Consider the following 19,906-nt stretch of genomic DNA (forward strand, 5'->3'; position numbering starts at 1 on the left):
CAAGTAAGTCAGTCTGCTTCTGTCCCTGTCAAATGCATCCCTTACCTAATTACTACTGCAATTACAGTGCCTGCAACCAAAAATCTCAACAACCAGGCTGAATCAGGCCCTACACAGAGCCATTTCTAACATCTGGAGGCCATTACCCACATATTTTTGCTACCCATGAGCAGCTGCAGGAGAGCAGCAGGAATGATGTTTTCTAATGAAAATAACCATTTGAATCTGTTTGGAACCTAAGCCCATTGGAAACTCAGAAACTGCACCTAAAGCCCACAGCCAGCACTGGCCCTCCTGGAGGCTCATTGTGATTCACCCCACCTAGAAGCACAGCTGGTGTTACTCTCTCTTTCACAGCTCTTCATGATGACTGTCTCCCTCTCAAGTTAAACTAATTCACTTACTTGATCCAAAAGTTAATTCAGGCTACTTCATGCAGTTTTATCCAGGACAAGATTTGCGATTCTGGGGGTAGCTGTCTCTTGTGAGCCTGGCCATTTCTGGTCACCTAGCCACCAGCCACTCAAAAACATGCACCCAGCTTCTACTAATTAATAAAACAGCAGAGAAAAGGAGGTTTCTTAGGCTGTGCTTGGAGAAGCAGCACAGGGCAGCTCCCTGAAAAGCTGCTGTGGATTCTCTCATGGAGAACCCCAGACCCTAGAACTTCCCAGAGAACCATGTGTTGGCTGTTTTGGATCTGCAGCAAAAAACCTTACAGGAAGGACCAAGACCTCTGAAGGATTCTTGAAGGTAAGTTTCAAAGGCTGTAGTGATTGAAGCTTCTAAAGGCTGAAGACAAACTCCTGAAATTATCTTTGGGAGAATGAGATCGGGAGAAATCAGATTAAAGTATTTCCTCAAACTGCTCTTCTATCTTCTGCCAAAGTATGCATTTCTGTTTTCCCTGACCTATTTATGTATTTCTGCTCAGAACAGCCCTGACTTGGCATGGGCAGAATGAGGAGTGTGTTCTCTTCCCAGGTGAGCAGCTGAGTTTATTTTGCACTGAGGGGGAGAGAAAGAGGAAAAAAGCAGAAGAATAAGGCAAGGAGATGCAATTCTTTTTTCTAAGTGGCATAAAACCAGATGCTGCCAACCTTCCTCTAATTAAGCAACACTTTACTTTCAGGAAGAGGCAGCTGAATTGTACTGAGCAATATGGGACTATTGTATTAGCAGAAGTGGCAGAATTCAGTTGCTGTGAGCACGAGTACCTCCCTAATGTTGCAAATAAGAGAAGCCATAAAACCCCAAGGGATAAGAGAATCCTTATGTCTGTGAGACCAGAAAAAGGGAGGTGGCTGGGAGAAATAAAAGAAAGCCCTTGAATTTATCAGCAACTGCCTGGTTAACCCTGAGCCTTCCCAAAGCCTGCACAGCCCTGACATTAACCCTTAGCAGCTTTGCAGCTGAGAGCATTCAGCCCCCGTGGAAGGCAGCAGCAGGACCAAGGCTATGGGAGCACAGTGAACAGCCCCCTGCAGCACAGCTCCTCTCCTGGGACACTGCCACAGGGGCTCCTGGGCAGAGGGGGGACAGCAGCACCTCCAGGACATTGCTGTTCTGCTCTGTCAGGGAGCCCTCCCAGCCCCAAAAGTCACACAGGACAAGGCTGTTACCATTCAGGCACAGCACAGGACTCATCCCTCAAATGGAGGAGGATGTTCAAGAGAGCCGGTTCAACCAAACTCAGCAGACAAGTGGAGCTACAATTTGTTGTGCAGAATTTAATAATGGTTTGAGTAGGTGGTCACATGTGGGAAGCCCAGAGTGATTTTTTTCATCAACTTTGGTGCATTCTGTGAAATTGCCAAGACACTCTGTATCCCATTCAGCCCAAGACTGCAAATATTTGCATGAACTGAAACATCCTCCCAAAAACAGCCTCTGTATAGCGGTGTTCCCTGTGCTTGGCACTTATTGGACAGCCTAGAGAAAACATTAATTTCTGCCAAACCATAATGCAATTGATGAAAAGTAACCACTTTCCACCACTGCTCATAACAGAACCTTACATCAGGAAGGCAGGGCTCAACTCCTGACCAGACAGCAAGGGCTCCCCTCTGCAGGGTCCCAGTTTCCAGTACTAGAGTATTAAGTTACATTATTACCCAACATGCAGGACTTACAGCAAGAAGTTGCAACTAAAATGGAAAACCCCACTGTGCAGTTACTTACCACGGGCACAGTTACCTAGTTATTCACCTCAGACTGCAAACCACCCTCCCAGCCATCTGAGAGAGAAAATGTTTACAAAGTTATAAAGTAAAGTCCTTTGGAAAAATGGGAAAACCAAAATCCCACCAGGGACTGTTCAGGCCACAGGACAATTCTGAGTGGCTCATGGGCAGTGCACACAACCCTGACAGTGCAAGGTGACACTGCTGCCCTGGTATTTTGCTCACACCTGAAAACAAGCCTTCCACAAGAGAAGAATACCCAAGACAACACTTAGAGCTGTCTGCCAAAGGAGTGTCTTGGCCACACCTCCTTTCAGAAATTACTGTGATCTGAAAAGTCTCCATTTCCCACTGCATCAGCTGTTCCCTCGTACCATCCCTGCAGGTTGTTTGTCCAACTGCTTAGCAAAGGGCACAGGGGTTCTCTGCAAAGGAGCACATGAGCAGCACTGCCAGGCTTGTGTCTCCCAGGCACAGGAGGCATTTGGGTGTTGACAGCACCCAGAACTCCTCCTGTGCTGTGTCCTGCTGCCCCACTCCCTCTAGCAAAAACCCACTTCAGCTCCCAAGGAAAACAAGTCAGAGTCCACTACAAAGTACCAACAGCGACAGTTTTGGCAAAGTCGTCTTTCTGAAAACCTTGTTAAAATATTATTATTTTATTAAACATTATTAAACTGACCACAAACCCTTTTGGAAAGATTCGGTCTGAGTTCCACTACTCTGATGACATCAGGTGACATTTAAAAACAATAAATCTCTATTTACTCTGTGTGCTGTGAGGAACCACTCAATAAAAGGATTACCAAGCCCATTACAGTAAGTGGTACTATCAGAAAGGTACTATTATCACATCCTTACCACGACAAGCACTGTGTCCCAGCAGTGCCTGCAGCAATCAGCCCTTAATTCTTAATCTTACTGAATTAATGCTTCTCTTTCTTAGACTAACAGCTCTAAATATATCTTTATATAACCTTCCACTCAGAAGCACAAAGAAATGTTAAACTGGAGCCAAGGATCATCTAAGGAGAAAATTATGAAACAGCCGCCTATGTGTGCTGCTACTCAATTAACATCTTAACATATGCCATGTTACATTGTCTGGCTTGGCTCACTGTGATAAAGAAGTAAAATGGCTGTAAAAGCATTTCAATTAAATATTTAGAAAGCAGAGCTGCACAAGGTTGAAACTTGTTTGAATTAGCAAAATGACGACTATCCATACTGCTCAGCTAATGCTGTAAGAGCTCTAGCACGGGGCACCGGGAAAGGGAAGCATTCCAGGCATGGCCCAGCACCCCAGGGCCAGGAACCCCCTCCCAGCCTCACCTCTCACCCCCGGGCGTGCAGCAGCCCAAAATCAGGTGGCTTCTGATGCCACCTAGGGGCTCTGTCCCTGCCTGCACTGCTCCCTGCCCCGGGAGATCCCAGTGTCTGCCCCAGACACCAGGCACTCACTCGAGCCTCCCACAAACACAGGCAAACAGGGGCAAAACATTTAATACAAGACAAATTAGGTCTTTCAGGATTCAAATGCAGATATATTTTTATTCCATATTAAAGCCACAGGGACCACAATTGCATCCTAAAAGCACATGAAGTATCGCTATTTCCCTGAAGTATAAAAATAGAGGAAATGCAGAAAAGTGTCCAACTCTCAGGCCTCAAAAAAGTAAACAAAGCGAGAATTCACCAACTGGTAAATATTGTCTCTTTCGGTCTGAAAGCAGATTCCTCCTCAATCCCAGGCAAACCACCCTTCTCAGCAAAATCAGGAGGCAAACGCTCAGCAAGCCAATAAAACAGTGCAACAAAAGGGTGAGCTGCAACTACTTCATCCTCCCTGTAACCTAATCCAACTCCTTCCACTCACCAGAGAGAATAAGCTAAACCAATTTTCCATCAGACATAAGAAGGAGCAATGTGATATCACACTGCTGAAAAACATAATGGTTCAGCACATCTTGAAGTTAATGCAGGTTAAAATGTGTCAAACAGGTGACTTCAACACTTGTTACTAAAATAAATGCAGTTAAAATAGTTCATAGAGAAAAAAAATCCCTTCACCATTTCTGACACTATGATCATTTTATGAATATAAATAAAGCCAACTATACAAACAGCTGAACAAAGAAGGAAGATGAGGCTGCTAATGAAATGCCCAAGTCTCAAATGTAGCCCATTGTAATGAACTGCCAAGAAATAATTAGCCAGCAGACATCAGAATACCTACGTCTGAAACATAGCTCTATAAACATCTCTTTCAGCTCTCTGAAGAAATCTGGTTGTATTCAATGCTAAAGGTTTGTTCCACTATTCTTAGAATAACTGGGAAGAACTTGCAACAACCACACACTGCCAGGTGCTCTATTCCAACAAGACAGTCATTTAAGTTCCTGGGGTTGGGGTTTTTTTACATTTATTTAAATTCAGTATATTGCCATAAGTTACTGTAATGAACTCTGAAAAGAGACAAAGAAAATGCTTTTACACAGCTCTCACCCTGGTTCTTTCGCACTGCTCTGAATTAAAATCAGTGCATATTGTTACACTCAGGCAGGAGATTCTGTTCCAAGGATGCAGTGCCCTCTGTACAGGATGTGGGAAGATAAGATGACTTCAGAGGAGATGCATCCTGTATTTATTACTAACAATCTACAACCTCAAAAAACATAACGAAAAAAGATTATTTCAGTAGAAATTTCATCTCAAGAATGTCCCCCTGAAAGCATAAAGATGGAAAAAGTCACCAGACATGCAGGTTTGTGACTACAGAGCAAATCACCCATTGCAACAACTCATGTATTCCACAATGAAAACTGCTGGGTTTTGAAACTAATTATGAAAAAACAAATCAACCTTTGGTTGCTTCACAATCCAATCTATAGATAGCTAAGAGATCTGCTGTGCTATTTTCAGCCGAGGTCATCAGAAGCCCCATCACAACATTATTACTTAAGGCACTGGAAAGTCAAGTATGAGACACTGAGATTTTCCTGCAGCCTTTGTCCCACATGGCTCCAAGAGAGGATGCCTAGTGAAACTAAGGGGGTGACACTCCTCAGCAGAACTTAAAAACCAAACAGGAAATTCAGTGCATCTATAATACACGTGCACAAAATTGTTTCTCTTCCATGCCTGCAGAGCCAGCTAGCTGAGGAGCAGGAGGAAGGCAGCACCTTGCTGTGCATCACAGCCTGCCACAGGTCACAGACCTGCTCCTCTGCTGCCTTTCCCTCGGGAAATGGTGGCTACAGACAGCTGGTGGCAAAGTAAAATAATATCCATGTGAGAAAATAGGAAGAGTTCTACACTGCTTCCATGTAACACACACCCAGAAATGTACAAATCTGCACCATGCCATGTTTACTGCACACAGCTCAGAGCTCAGCTGAATCCAGCAGAACAGCTCCCAGTGTCAGCAGCTCTGCAGCAAGGCTTTCCCACCACACGTGTTTCCCTGTGCTGGCACAGGTGCCTGGATGGCAGATTTAAGCCTGCTCATAAAAACTGGGTTTCTTCTTCTTTATTTCACATTATTTCCTTCAACATTTTCAAGATCCACAGCTATCCTAGTTATGTTTTCTTAACAGAAGAGATTTGCTGCTGTACCTCTTTATTTCCCTACTCATTTGATACCCAGGGGCTGTCATCTGGTTTGCAGCGCCCCAACCCACTCCCACCCAAGCTCTTCTGTGGCTTTATCCTGAGGGAGCAGATGAGACCCCCCTGCCCTGCAGAGCCCCACAACAAAAGCCACACCCAGACAGGGCACACAGCAGCCATCCCCTCCCCAAACCCTGCAGGGCCAACAGCTGCAGGTGTCCCACTGCCAGCCTGGAAAGGAGCTGAAATCTCGCTGCCCCCTGGGTCTGGCACACACTGGGAAGCAGAGGAGCAATCCAGGGGCTGCCCAAGGCCTTGCACTGAGGAGGCCCAGCTTATCCTGCAGGGTTCCCTGGCACACTCCTTGTCCCTCCTCCATGCCACAGACATCCTTCTCTCTCCCCCACATTGAACAGCTCCCCCCACAGGTATCAGCCTGTCTTTTTGCAAACAAATTCAGCTTTTATCCAGCCCTCTCCTCCCAAGGCTGCTTGCAACAACCCCTGCTTCTGCCCTGATTTCTGCACACATGCATTCCTCCTTCTCCTTGCTCCCTTTTCTCTCATGGCTGCCCACCACACAGCTCCTCTGCACCCTTTTTTCCACTTGAGGAACCTGTACCCGATTGCTGACTCCCATGGAATGCAATTCTTGCAACCTCTTAGGTTTCCCTGTGCTGAGTAATGCCCTGAGTATCTACATGCACTCCCCAAGCCTCTGCCTACTAAAAGGGTCACTCACTTCTTTCCTGCAAATGGGCATGGCTTCACTGCCACAGGAAAGGCAACTTCTCTCCAACTTGTGCCATGTTGCTCACTGGCACATCCCAGAACCCTCTCCTGTCCTTGACTTTGCCATCAGGTGAAAATTTAGAGCTGAACCCATGCAGGACGAACATACAACCTCCCACCTCAGAGGGCTCCCCCTTGTTCAGCTTCCCCAGATTCTTTCAGGCATCCATCCTTCAGCCTTGCACCTGCACCGAGGCACTTCTCACTCACCTCTGCTCATCAGCTTCCACCCCCTCTAGACACAGAAGCTCTCTGCAAATAAAGAGCTGCAAGTAGCCCGAAGACTCTTGCCTATCTCAAATGAATGCTAAAGCAGTGTAACTCCTCAGCTTTCCGTACTCTGCTTCTGGGAGTAGAAAAAATAATCTATGTGGTACTTTTTAAAATGGTTTTAAACCCTAAACTAGGATCTTCAGAAGAGTTACAAACACATGCTACTCCAGTTCTTAAGGATTTTATGAAAAGGAGTTTAAACACAACTGCACTCACTCCTAGCTGGAAAATTAACTCTGTCCAACAGGTACCTTACATGGCCCTGCAGGGCAGGAGTGGCTGCTCCCACCTGGATCATGTCTGCAGCTCTAGGGCTGCTCCCATCAGGCCAGCCCAGCTCCAGAGCAGAGCACAGAGCTCCAGGGCAGCACTGCAGAACCTGCAGTATGGGGCAGGCCAACCCCACACACTCCACCCCACACACTGCCTCCTTGCCTGCCAGGCTGCCTCTGCAGCTGTGATGGCTGAACAAGTCAGTCTACCAGGATACTTCATCTAAAACCTGCTCGTGAATGGAAATTATGAACAGCAAGCATCTGACCAGCATTTAATACCCCTTTAATAGAACTTTAGGGTTCAGTTCTCTGTCCTTAGAACAGGGAACAATGTGTGCAGCCAGTTTGTTGCCTCACCATCCTACTTCTACAGGCAATGAGGGGGACAGGACCTGAAAACCTAACAACAGCCATTTTCTTCTCAAGTAAAACACCTGCTTTGCAGGTACAGCATCATCCATAAGCATTTTGATACCTATTTCAGAAGTTTTCATATTGTCATAGTTTTCTTTTGCAAATGCAGCAGAGGGCATGTGACCTGTCCTAGTATAATGTACTGAAGCCACAGGCCACTGAGTTTAGCACCCTATTCAGACAATTTACAGAACACCTGCATGGATTCATGTATTCTAAACATCCCAGGGAGATACACAGTTACACCACAACTTACTTAGTAAAAGAGTCAAAACCAGAAAAGGCTGTGCTTAATTAAATCTAGATCAGATTTCAGAAAAGCTGCACTAAACTTCTGACTTTCCAAAAACCATAATAATAACAGCACAGAATTATATTTCAGATGTATGTAGACAGTTCTACACAAGTACTCACCAGGGTAACAGTGCTGCTGACATTCCCCTGTAGGCTACCACGTGTTTTCAGCATCTAACAACCCACTGAATTATGCTTCTGCAAAAGTCTCCTGCTAATGGTACCTACAATTACTTGTCTGAGGGGTCCTTCCAGAAGCAGACATTGTTTAAGAGCACTGCAGAATTGATCAGTCTGGATTTTCATTCCTGTGAATCACACCATGCGTAAACATTGCAGCGGGAGAGCAGATGTTCACATTACGAGAATGAAAATGTCCTTTCCTGATTAGTAACACAGTTTGATTTCAATTTTCACAGTGAACTAGATGCTGCTTTGCCACTCCTTTGCTCAGGAGCTGAACTAATCAAGCCAAAACTGCAACTCACCTTCCTGAGTTTGACAAATTCCAGGAGAATACAACACACCCAAGCTATCTCCAGATCCTACACTGGACCTCAAAGACTACATTACTGCTATTTAAAGTACTCAGCAGTAACTAAGAACTTCACTAAAGTGACAAGAATCACTGTGAAGTGACAAATAACAATTACTAGTCCAGCACTGCAAACACTCGCCCACTGTAATTGTTTTCACCCTGAACAGCTGGATCTACTCCCCAACAGCATCCTGGGGCATACATGGGTGACTGAGTGTTCACAGAGGGGCTTCCACACACAGAACCATGGTACACAGGAGCTAAACTGGGTTTTTCAATTAAGTTCCAAGTGTCACCAACTTGACTGGACAAACCACAGTGATATACGAACCCGCATTCCTCCCCCTCCAAGAGAAGGAAGCTGCCAGCAAGATGCAGTCCATGCAGATTTGTTCCATGAAAGCCAAGTGGGGACTGCCTAAACTCGCTGCTACTAAACAAAACAAAGTATTTTGTTTCACGTTTTTTCTTAGCCTTAGAGCTCAAGACTATTACGATTTTTTAGCTGCTATTAACCAAAAACTGACTACTCAGAGTATATTCAGGCACAGATCTACAGGGTAATCAGACACCTGGCTTCTACTCTGAAGTAACCAATAAGGGAGAGGTGTCTGAATATCTTCATGGATCACAGACTTAATTATACAGGTTACCAAATTTTAAGGGTCAGCATTTTAGCTTTTTTTTGCACGATAAAATGATGCTCAAGATTAATTTTTAACTGAAGATTCACTATAAACTGCATTTAGACAAACCTTTGTCCAGTGTAATTAAACACACCAGTATTTCCAAATATTTTATTTGATTCAGCAAGCTATCTCCCAATAACCAACAGATTATGCTCAAAATATCCGTTTCCAGGGATATTTCTTGCATTTTAAAACTATATCTACTATTCCCATTTCACTCATTTGTTGAATGGAAGAGGCAAATGTTTTTCCCTCAGCTGCCTTTTAATTTCTCAACTTTTTTAGGAGTCAATGATTGAACTATACCACTGGAATCAAGCATAATGAAGGTAATGCTGTAGAGCAGGCTCCTGGAGCCAAAAGCAGGCTTAGCTCTTCAGCAAAATGTTCCAGGTGTGCAGCTTCCAATTACTGCCAGTGAGTAACTTGACTGTCTTTTAAATATCAACTAATTAATTTAGTTTATATGGTCACTAATAGCAACTGTAAGCCCTCATCATTTATCATGCCAAAAGACTTAATACAGAACGAAAATCAAATCGTAAAGAAAATTGACCACATTTTTATACACCCTTAATGAAAGGAACTTTGTCACCCTTTGTCAGAGCTTGGATAAAAAGTTACTGTGGCACAGCCTGACTCCCGCAAAAATAGTTCAGAATTATTTTTAGCCTTTTCTTCAGACAGTCCCATCAGAGCAGAAGGAGCTGCAGCTCTCACCAAGGGCTGGTTGGCCTCACAGATGCCTCACCCACAGCTCCCAGGTTCCACAGAAGCAGCACAAGGAGCACAGAGCAATCAGGACCTTGCACAAAGCATCTGAACCCAGCTGGGAGCGATGATGCCAAGCACCCACGAGCACAGGGTGCTCTCCTGGGCAGGGCCCTGTGTGCTCTTCCCAGGAAACTGCTGCCCACACACCCTCAGCACACACAACGTCCTGCTGCTGCCAGAGGAGGTCCAGCCCTGAAGCAGACACCTTGAGTTTCAATTGCAGACTGCCTCCAGACACCACATGCACACAGCATCCAGAACCCCCTGCAGAATTCTCCTCCTGATTCAACAAGCACCCAAGCCTCTCAAGTAGTTTCCTCCACTGAACTAGCAATAAAACTAACATAGTTCTGAAAGAAGGAGCTGTCACATCTTTTCAGAGCAGATTAAAAAACAAGACTAAAATTCCATCCACAAAAAAATATTAAATAAATGTTAAAGCTTTTCAATTTAGAGGCCTTCAAAGAGTTACCACTTGTGGTACTAAGTAACTGCCTTTCCAGTCTGTATTTTAATGTAGCAGTGGTTCTGAAGAGGAAGGGAGAAGGCACCCAGGAATATTTCCACTGAAGTCACAAAGACTACTCCAGGTATTTTCAAGCGATTTCTGAACAAGGGCAAGAAGGAGCCAAGGCAAACACAGCAGAACAAACTGCCCATTCTTATTATCCAGCACACTTTTCTTACACAATAATTTTTGTTTGTCTAAAGGATGCTTGTGTTGATACTTACAAGGCAACCTCGGTCATACTGAGAAAAAGTTCCAACAGTTTGTGTTGCTGACCACTTTAAAAACAGTGTAATCCACTGCTTTACATGCAAAGCCACAAACTGTAACTTCTACTGTCCAGTGCAATCTCTTTCACCCACAGGTGTCCCAAGAACCTTATAATGGCACTCAGGAATTTCTGACTGAGAAATACAGATTGCCTGTATGCCTGTGAGGCCATCCATCAGAAAGGACAGCCATCCATCATGGACCTTGACATTTAACCACAAACTTCCTCTCAAGGGAGATACAAATATGCCTCATTTAATAAACAAGCTCTCCCCAGGAACAAGATTTTCTTCTCAAACTTGAAGTACCTGACAATGGGCAAGGGATAGCACTTCCAGCCAGCTCCAGGAAAAGCTGAGTGGGACTCATGGCAGTGGAGGAACACAGGTACACCCCCAGACACACGGACACACAGACACACATCCTGGCCTGGAGCAGACAGGTGCTGCCCTTGCAGGGAGGCTGTGCCTTACAGCTGCTCACACAGCCATGAGGACAATGCCACTCACTCAGGGCGCAGGTGCCACCAGCCAGAGCCACCCCCATCCCCAGTCCTGCAGCAACACCCGGCCTCCCCACCCTCTGACAGGTACAGTGTCACCACTGCAAACACAGGCAATTAAAAAGTAGCCACAAGGAAAATGTTTGGCAAGTTTTGAATTTTTTTTTCCACTGTCTTAATGACTAAATGTTCAACAACACAAAACACTGGGCAGCTTACTGAAAGCCTGTTGATGGCACAGCAGCTGATAACAAGCATCCCACTTGGTGAGAGATAATCCTTTTTCCATTAAATCAAGAAAGCATTAAAATTGAGATACTGACTAACTCCATTTAGAACAAAACAAAACAAACCCTCAAAATTCCCAAAGACCTAATGTAACACCACGAAACATCCCATCACTTCTAGAATTTTTAGATTTAGGGGATTCTTCTCACTGGCTTGAAAGCACCAATTTGTGCTGGCCTTTTGCTCAGGCTCTTTCTGGGTGACAGTGCACTTATTGCTTTTTCACCTATTCAATTTACCTTTTGAATCACCTGCTGACAGCTTTGTAACACACAGTCCAGCATCCTACCTGGACTGCTCCAGAGGGAGAGGAAGCTACCTCCCTGTCCTCGTCACCACAGTTTAAAAATAAAGAGCTCCTTATTTATATATAAGGTTTTGTAATATTAGATATTAGAAAGGCTTGAACCAAAAATCCAAATTTGGATCCTGATCTGAATTTTGCAGCTCTGGCCCTTCTCCAAATACTTCTGTTTGGCAAGCAGCTGAGTAGAGTAAAAAGAGAAGGCAACATACATAACTTATGGGATCTGTATAAAAACATTAAGCTCAACCCCTGCTCTCAAAACTACACAAACACACAGAAAAAGACTAACAAATCCACCCCAAGCTCCAATTAATTAAAAGACTTATCAGTGCTTCAGTATAAGTCTGATCAACCCAACCTGAGCAGTACTGTCATCTCACCCAATTAAATGACTTGTTCTTATTAATTTATACAGTATCCAGAAACTTTTAGAGGGAGTTTCCAAGTATTCTTTCCAGGTAGAGATCTGGATTCCTACTTGCCAGTGGCATACAGACACGTGTAAATAATGCAGAACTCTCCTAAATTGCAAACAACCCAGCTACAGAGGCCTGGGATGACAACCCTGCAATTCTGTGCTTATTAAGGACTCATTAGAACTGCTGCACTGAACCACAATGTCACACCATCTGACTTGCTCCAGTGAAGAAACTCCTGCAGTGGAAAGTAAAATGTTTATGAAACAAGGAATTGCGTATGTTTGATGCTGTGAAGTCAACAATTGCATGCACTCCAATGAATTCCAAATGAACAACAGTAAAACTTATCCAAATCTTTTATTGCTTGAATAGTGCTTTCCCCTCCCATATAGTTTTTTAGATTCTATTGTTTCAAGAAACAAAAACAAACAAAATCTGCAAACAAAAGTGAAAAAATCCACTCTTCCTAAAAGCAGGTTTATAAAGACCTTTTTTCTGCAAAGCTACTCCCTCCAACTCAGAGCCAGGATATTCAACAAAACCTCAGCTCCGCTCTCCAAAGGTTACATAAAGGTCACCATTCATTTTACTCAGGTTTATTTTCTAACCTTGTAAAAACGCCTGCAGACCAAATTGGCCTGCCCACCTGCTGACCTGGAATCTCCCCCAGCGGTGGCCGTGCCCCGTTTTGGGAAGCTGCTCCTCCTGCCACGCCGCTGGCAGTGCTGCCTGCCCGCTCTGGCACTGAGGTTTCCTTCCCCAGCAGCGCAGGGATGCACTGCAGCAGGGACAGCCAAAGCTCCTGAACCCTGCCCTGGCGAGCAGGAATCCTTCTGGGGGGCTTCCCCACATTCCCCATACACAGCAATGTGGAGTGACAGATAAAGGGCGTACCTGGCCCTTGTGCAGAGGACTGGAAGGTCTCTGAACAACCCACGGAGGCCATCTCCAGGAGAAGCTGAGAAAGGGACAAATGGTGTAGGATTTATTTTGCCTAATTCATGAGTTCTGCACCACACCCTGGTTTGAAATTTGTTTGCAGTCAGAGAATTTGACACATGAAGGGATGGGATGGATTGTTTTATGGAAACATCTTTCCTAGCAGTTAGCCCTCACCTCAGAAATGCCTTTTTTTTCCTCCACAATAACTACATGGGAACTTGTATAGAACCAGGTGGAGTGAAATGAAACAAATTCCACTTTCTGTTCCTATCCATTTGGGGAAGCAGAGTGTGAAGGAGAATGACAAGCTGCTAAATGCTTTGCCCAAGGAGGGGTGACCTTCCCTGAAATCACCAGGAACTACTCCAAAATATGGTCCACAGTTCAATTTTCTCTGATGTATTTGACTGCTTATACACCGTATCAGGAAACATACTCAGAACAGGCAAACCTTACCAACACCTGGAACTGGAACCAAGAAGCCACGGAAAACTGAGTCAGTGACAAGAAATCTGTGTAGTTTTACACTCTCATAATCTCTCAGCTAAAGGGCTCAAGGTACTTTTTCAAAGCAGGTAAACACACTTCTGATGTTGCATAGATTAAGTGAAATAAGCACAGCCTGTACACCTGTCAATGACAAGTATTTGATTTTCCTCACAGAAATCAGTAATCTGCAACTGAAGAATTATAACCTGTTTCCCACCTCCAACAATGAATTAATCAGGATGAAGGAGGGAATGATGGCCGCTGCATTTTGGGCTGGGGGCACAGAATAACCACAAGTACTCTGTAATCAGAGGAAATTTGGAGTTCTCCCAGTTTTGACAGGCTACTTAACAAAATACTGAAGGTTATGGTAGGGTTTTTTTCTCTTACTTCCTGTCTCCCTCTCCCAAGCTACAAGAAAGAGGAAAATGCAGATGGATTGTTTTACACACTAATCCAACCTGACTCAAGAAATACTTGTTTTAAAATAATACATACAGAAATTTCAACTGCAAAAGAAAACTACCAAAAAGGTATATCCATCTGCATTTGCTAAAAGCCTGAAACACATACCCCTCAAGCTTCCCTCTTCATTGCTAGGCATTTGATTAAAAATATCAAGTCAATCAATATTAATTTTTATTAAAAATATCAAGTCAATCATTTTTTCTGCTGACCTAACTATACAAATAAGTAGCAATTCCTATTATGAAAAACCTCAATGGCATTTCCCAAGTTGCAGAACATTTGCTCTGCCAACAGCTAAGTGACGATCCACGCTTGCTGACAATGCCTAATGAGGAGTGATGGATACAACTGCAGGAGGGAGCAGGAATGTTTTAAGTCATGAAAAAGAAAGGAGCCTTCCAAAGATTAGAACCCATTGGTGTTACCATCAGTGAATCTGGTTTCCTAGCACAATAACAAGAGTCCAAAAGTAACAAGGGCACAATTCACCTCCTTCGTCAACATGAGACAAATTGGGCATTAGGACACATTTCAGCACTGCCCAGACTCACTCATGTGGTTTTCCAATACAACTTGTAGCTAGAAGAGCAACTGGAGGACAAAAATTGTGGGTCTGAAACCCACACCCACGTCCAGGCTGAAATGGCTGCAAATGCAGTGCTTTGTGTTTGCCACTCCACACTGCCTGGTCCTCAGCTTGGTTTACACACGAGACACTGGGGCGGAGAAGGAGAGAAATTAATCTCTCAAGCAGAATTGCTATATTCAAATCCTAACAGATGCCTTTAGGACAAAAAGAGCTGAGATGCAGGCAAGGTGAAAGAAGCTGGGGCCAATCCATGCACAGATGCAAGCACCAGATTACTATTTACAACGGTAAACAAGTGCTCATTGCAGAACCATCACCAGTTATTTGCAACAGTGAACAAGAAAACAAACCTGTCTGCTCCTTCAATGTTCACAGCTACTGGATTTTGGATTATTACAGCGAGCAGAGGGATTAAATTGCCTAAAACTGTTGGTCTTTTTCTTTTTTGCTAGCAATGACACCCTCAGCTGACACCATCCTCCCTTGGCCATCTCTGCATCTCAATCCTCGTGCCACACTGCTTTTACATCCCTACTTCACTGGCTGTCTTCAGCTGTAAGATATTCCTTGGCAAGTCAACGTGATACTGAGTAGACTCAGTCTTCACCACCATATGTTTGGGTACAGAAACATCATATACAAATAACACACATTTGGTAATACAGTACCCTCACCCAAAGAAATAAGTGAAACCCCATTAGTCTATATGCTCAGACAGCTGACTAGGGAGGTTTTCCCGCCTCGGGCTCCAACGTCTGGACAAAAAGCTATTAATAAATATGAAAGCTTTAACCAATCTAAAGAGAAATAAAAACAGGCAGATTAAGGCCCAGTGTCCAGCGAAGACCAGGGCAATTTACAAACCCGCCCATGCTGACACTAATCAGCCAGGCTGGGCTCCCAAAGACGAGTTCTCTCTGTCTAGACTTCTAATCCGTCAATGGGAAAAGACATCCAGCGTTATTTCTGCCCGCTTCACCCACACCGTAAGAACACATCCAAGCGCCTCAGCACCTCACACACAGAGCAGGGAACAAAACCAGACACCACTCTGCTGCATGTGGGGCAGCCAGGACACAAATACACATAGACAGCGATGAGCTTCAATCACTGTAACCAAATAGCAGTAAAATGCCTGTATATGATGTTGTAATGCAAATAAATACTTCCTGATTTGTTTTTAAGCACAGCTAAGTCACTCTTTTATCTTCCTCTCCTCAGCTCAAACAATTCTCTGTTTTTAAATGATAGAAACAGAGAATTGAAGTTTTTAGAATTCATCTGACTAAGACTATGAAACAAGTGGTCACCTTATATGCCAAAAACCCCCCAACAAAAAAAAACCAAAATGCAAACACCAACAGACTGGACGCCTAAAAAACACATTTTTAAGTCTTCAGTACCTATACTGACCATGCCTGCAAATGTAACCAGCCGGGCTTAAACTATTGTTTCAATTTAAGGGACTCCACATGTACACAATTACTTAATATGTTTTTGTCAAACTACATTTTAATTTAATAAACAGAATAAAATAAGTGCGAGTTGAAATAATTAATAGCTCATTGTCCCACTCGTGGCCTGCATCAGTCTCTATATTTATATTTGTCTGCGAAGTGGAGGGACAAGCACAGACTTGTTTGTGATCCTCAAGTCCAGTATTTACGTAGCTGCTATATTTTGCTATACTATTTTCACTGACAATACAATCTGAAGACTGAAACCTTTTAAAAAACCAACCAAACAAAACCTGTAACAAACACAACCAACTAAAAGCCTCCATCCACTATGTACAAACACGTGTAGGAAAAAGGGGGTGGGGGGACACCAACAGAGAAGAGTACTGAGCTGGATGTGCTAAACCTGCTGGGAAGCAAAGGGGGAACTGAATGCACCAACCTGCCAGCACGTGCAACTGCACGGCAAGGGAAGAGGGGAGGAAGAGGAGGGAAGGAGAAAAGAGGAAGAAGCTCTGCTCTGCACATTACACCTCATTCTGTTAACAGCAGTGCACTGCCATTTTCACCCTGGCCTTCCACAACCTCTGCTACTGTTTATCCATCACCAGCACCCACTGAACAGAGAGCAAGCCCCAGTTTGCTGCCAGTTCAGAAGGAGACTTTCCACTGTTCATTGGGGCACAGTGAGCACAACACCCCTGGCAGTGCTCCTCATCCCTGCTGCACCCAAACAACCACCACATGTCCAGGAAGATGCAAATTCACAATAAACTCCAACCTCAAAGGAAGACTGCTTGATCACAAGAGAGAAATGTAAGATTTGAAAACATCAAAATAAAAGGTTTTCTTATAAAAAACCTTATCTTCAAATACTGCATTTCAACAGCACAACCTGCAGGGAATGGATGCTGCCTGAGAGCAGCAGGGAAGTTGAAGCCCGTGCCGAAGCAGGTAGCCAGCAGGAACACTGTGAAGGTGAGGAACGCCTGGCAAGTACCAGGGGACAGGGCTGCAAGGTGCTGGGAAACCTCTGCCGGTCACAGGCACTTGGCACCAGGCAAGCCACTGACCCCGGGCTAAACGCTTCATTCCTTTGTACCAAACATGGGCTTGAGCTATTCACCAAGTTCACCTGAATCAAACATGCAGTTTTCATTTCTAGAAGCTAACATATGTGCTCTTTTTCCTTGAAAAAGAAAAGCCACAATAAAAGCAGAGGTTTTACTTAGTAGCCATTTTGTCTTCAACTTGGATATGATACCTCCTAATCTGAATGCAATGTAAACATGCTCTCCGAGGCTCATTTCCAAACAGCATGTTCATGTAAAGGGAAGGAAACATGAAAAGACCATCGCTAAAGACCATAATAAATTAGGAGGGTGTGAAGATTTTATGATCCAAAAAGACAGAAAATTCTGCAGATCATATTCCTTCTCTAGGTCACATTTCCAGAAGACCAAAACAAAAGGTAGCAAGTGTGGATGAAGGAGAATGAACTTTTATTTACTGTTTAAATAGATAAAAACAAAACGACCACCATCCTAATAATAAAAGCTATTTCAGTATGCCATATAATAAAAAAAATCTGAAGGCAAAATTATATTTAGCTGCTCTTTATTTTCTAGCGACATCCATTCAAACCACACAATCTAACTGTAATATGACGTAATATGCAAGCTTGATCAGTATGTGTTTATTGGGATGAGTTTATGTATAAAATACACATGGTGTGTGTGTATATAAAGGAAAACATTACATGAGTAACCTGTATTTACAACTCCCAACTTTCAGTACTCTACCAGTGCCCTCAGCCAAAAGCAGCTTTTAAAAACGTACATAAAATACAAATGCTGCAGGTGACAGCCTCTAGCAGATACTAAAAAAAAATTAAAAACCAAAAAAAAAATAACAACTAGGTGTTCTATTTGCACCAACCTAAACTCGGTTCACCTCGTTCCCCCAATACACATAAAATAAAATTCTCAAATAAAATGCTGGTTTACTAAGAAATTGAATTTTTAGGGGAAAAAAAATCAACAAAAATAACCTGGATTCCTATGCAGAAACTTGAAAACCATCGTGAGCTCCAGCCAAAACTGCATTTGAACTGCCTAAGTGGGACCTCAGAAGAGCAGAGGCTTACGGGAGGCTGGACAATCGCACCCTTCGTGCCCAGCTCCGCATCCCCCGCTGCACCAGCGCCGTGCTGGGCGCTCATGTGCGCGCTGCAAGCACGGCCGGGAGCGCCGCGGGCCGCGCAAGATGCGCGGGGCTGCAGCAGCGCCTGCGGCAGGTGACCCGAGCCCACCGCCCACCGCAGCCGGGCAGCGCCGCCGCCCGCCCGCACACGGGGCTGGTCCTGCCCGTGCGGCACCGGCCGCGGGCACGGCCCGCCCGCGACCCCCGCCCGCCAACACGCGTGTGCTCCGCGCTGCCCGCACAAAGGGGCCGCGCCCCCCCCCCGCGCCCGCGCAGCCCCCCGGCCCTTCCCCCGCTCCCCCGGCCCGGGGCCCGGCCCTTACCAGATGGAGCTGCGGATCTTGTGCTGCAGCGCGCTGGCCTCGCCGCCCTGCAGCCCCGGCACCAGGGCCGGCAGGGCCCCGCCGGGCGCGGGGGTGCCGGCGAGCCGCCGCGGCGGCTGCCCCCCCTCCGGCTGCTGCTCCTCGGCCATGGGACGCGAGCGGCGCTGGCCGCACTAGGCCTCTGCCGCAGCGCTCGAGTGAGTCGCCTTCCCCCGCCGCCCGGGGGACATCACGGGCGGAACCCGTCCCGCCGCTACGCCGCAGGATGGCGAGCCCGGCCCGCGACTCGGCGCATGGCGCCCGGCCCCCGCCGCCCCCGCGCAGGGTCGCTCCGCGCTCCCCCGCCCCGCAGCAGCACCTGGCCCGGCCCGGCCCGCCCCGCGCCGCTCCTCGCCCCGCGGCCGCCGTGCCCGCCCGGCCGCCGAGTGCGCAGGCTCGGCGTGCCCGACACACGGGCCGCCCCGCGCCGCCGCCGCCGCCGCCGCCGGGGAGGGGGCCGGGGCCGGGGCCGCGACTGGGGCCGGGGGCGGCGAGCGCAGCCCGAGCTGGGGGGCGGCCTCTCCGTCAGCCCCGGGACCCCCGGCGCGGTGGGGAGGGGGCGGGGTGCGCCCGGAGCGGCCCGGCGGCGCCAATAACACGTGTGTGAGTGCGTGTGTGTCCCCGTGTGTCACGGCGCACACACCGTGCGGCACACGCTGCTGCCCCGCTGGCCGGGCGCGCCGCAGACACGTGAAGGCGCTGCGGCGGCAGCAGCATTACATCAGCTGCGGCACCGCGGCCGGGTGCGCCCCGCAGCCCCCGCGCCCGGCCCGCCCTCCGCCGCGGCTCGTAACAAAATAACAAGTGCCGCCGTGCTCACATGGCGCTGAGGAAGCCAGCCACCGGCACGGGCGGCGCTAGGCCGGGCCACTGCTCACCCTCAGGCTTCCTGCGTCTGTCCCCTAGACATAAGTGGGGCCGGGCTGCCATTTGGCCCACCGGCCTTTACCCACAGCCTTTCTGCGAAAACATTTTCCCAAAATTTAAATTGTGCAAACATCACAACTGCTTTCTCTGAGCTACAGGCACAAGCCATATTTCTGATCCTTGGGATCGTGGCTTTTAATGAAAAAAGCCAGAGGAACTGCACAGCCTGGGATACTGGACAGGTAAATACCTAAATTCAAGGACGATGATACAAGGTGACCATTAGTAAAGTCATTATTAGGAGTTGGACTCGATGACCCATGTGGGTCCCTTCCAACTCTGGATATTCCATGGTTATTGTTTCTCTTCCCTCTAGGGTTATGGTAACAAAGCCTG

General features: G+C 46.2%; 1 protein-coding gene across 2 annotated transcripts in view; it reads right to left on the reverse strand.

Annotated features, from left to right (window-relative positions):
* The window catches only part of RFX7 (regulatory factor X7), a 49,240-nt gene extending 30,289 nt beyond the window's left edge, over nucleotides 1-18,951 (reverse strand). Inside the window, exon 1 of one of the 2 annotated variants that reach the window (XM_071441586.1) lies at nucleotides 18,605-18,951. In XM_071441586.1, the coding sequence (XP_071297687.1) occupies nucleotides 18,605-18,753 (149 nt within the window). In that variant the 5' untranslated portion in view covers nucleotides 18,754-18,951. The remainder of the gene's footprint in view (nucleotides 1-18,604) is intronic. The other variant, XM_071441587.1, reaches the window with a different exon arrangement.
* Between the last annotated feature and the right edge of the window lie 955 nt (nucleotides 18,952-19,906).

Source organism: Agelaius tricolor, unplaced genomic scaffold, assembly GCF_023055355.1.
Source record: "Agelaius tricolor isolate 1412-34295 unplaced genomic scaffold, bAgeTri1.0.p SCAF_16, whole genome shotgun sequence".
NCBI lineage: Eukaryota > Metazoa > Chordata > Aves > Passeriformes > Icteridae > Agelaius > Agelaius tricolor.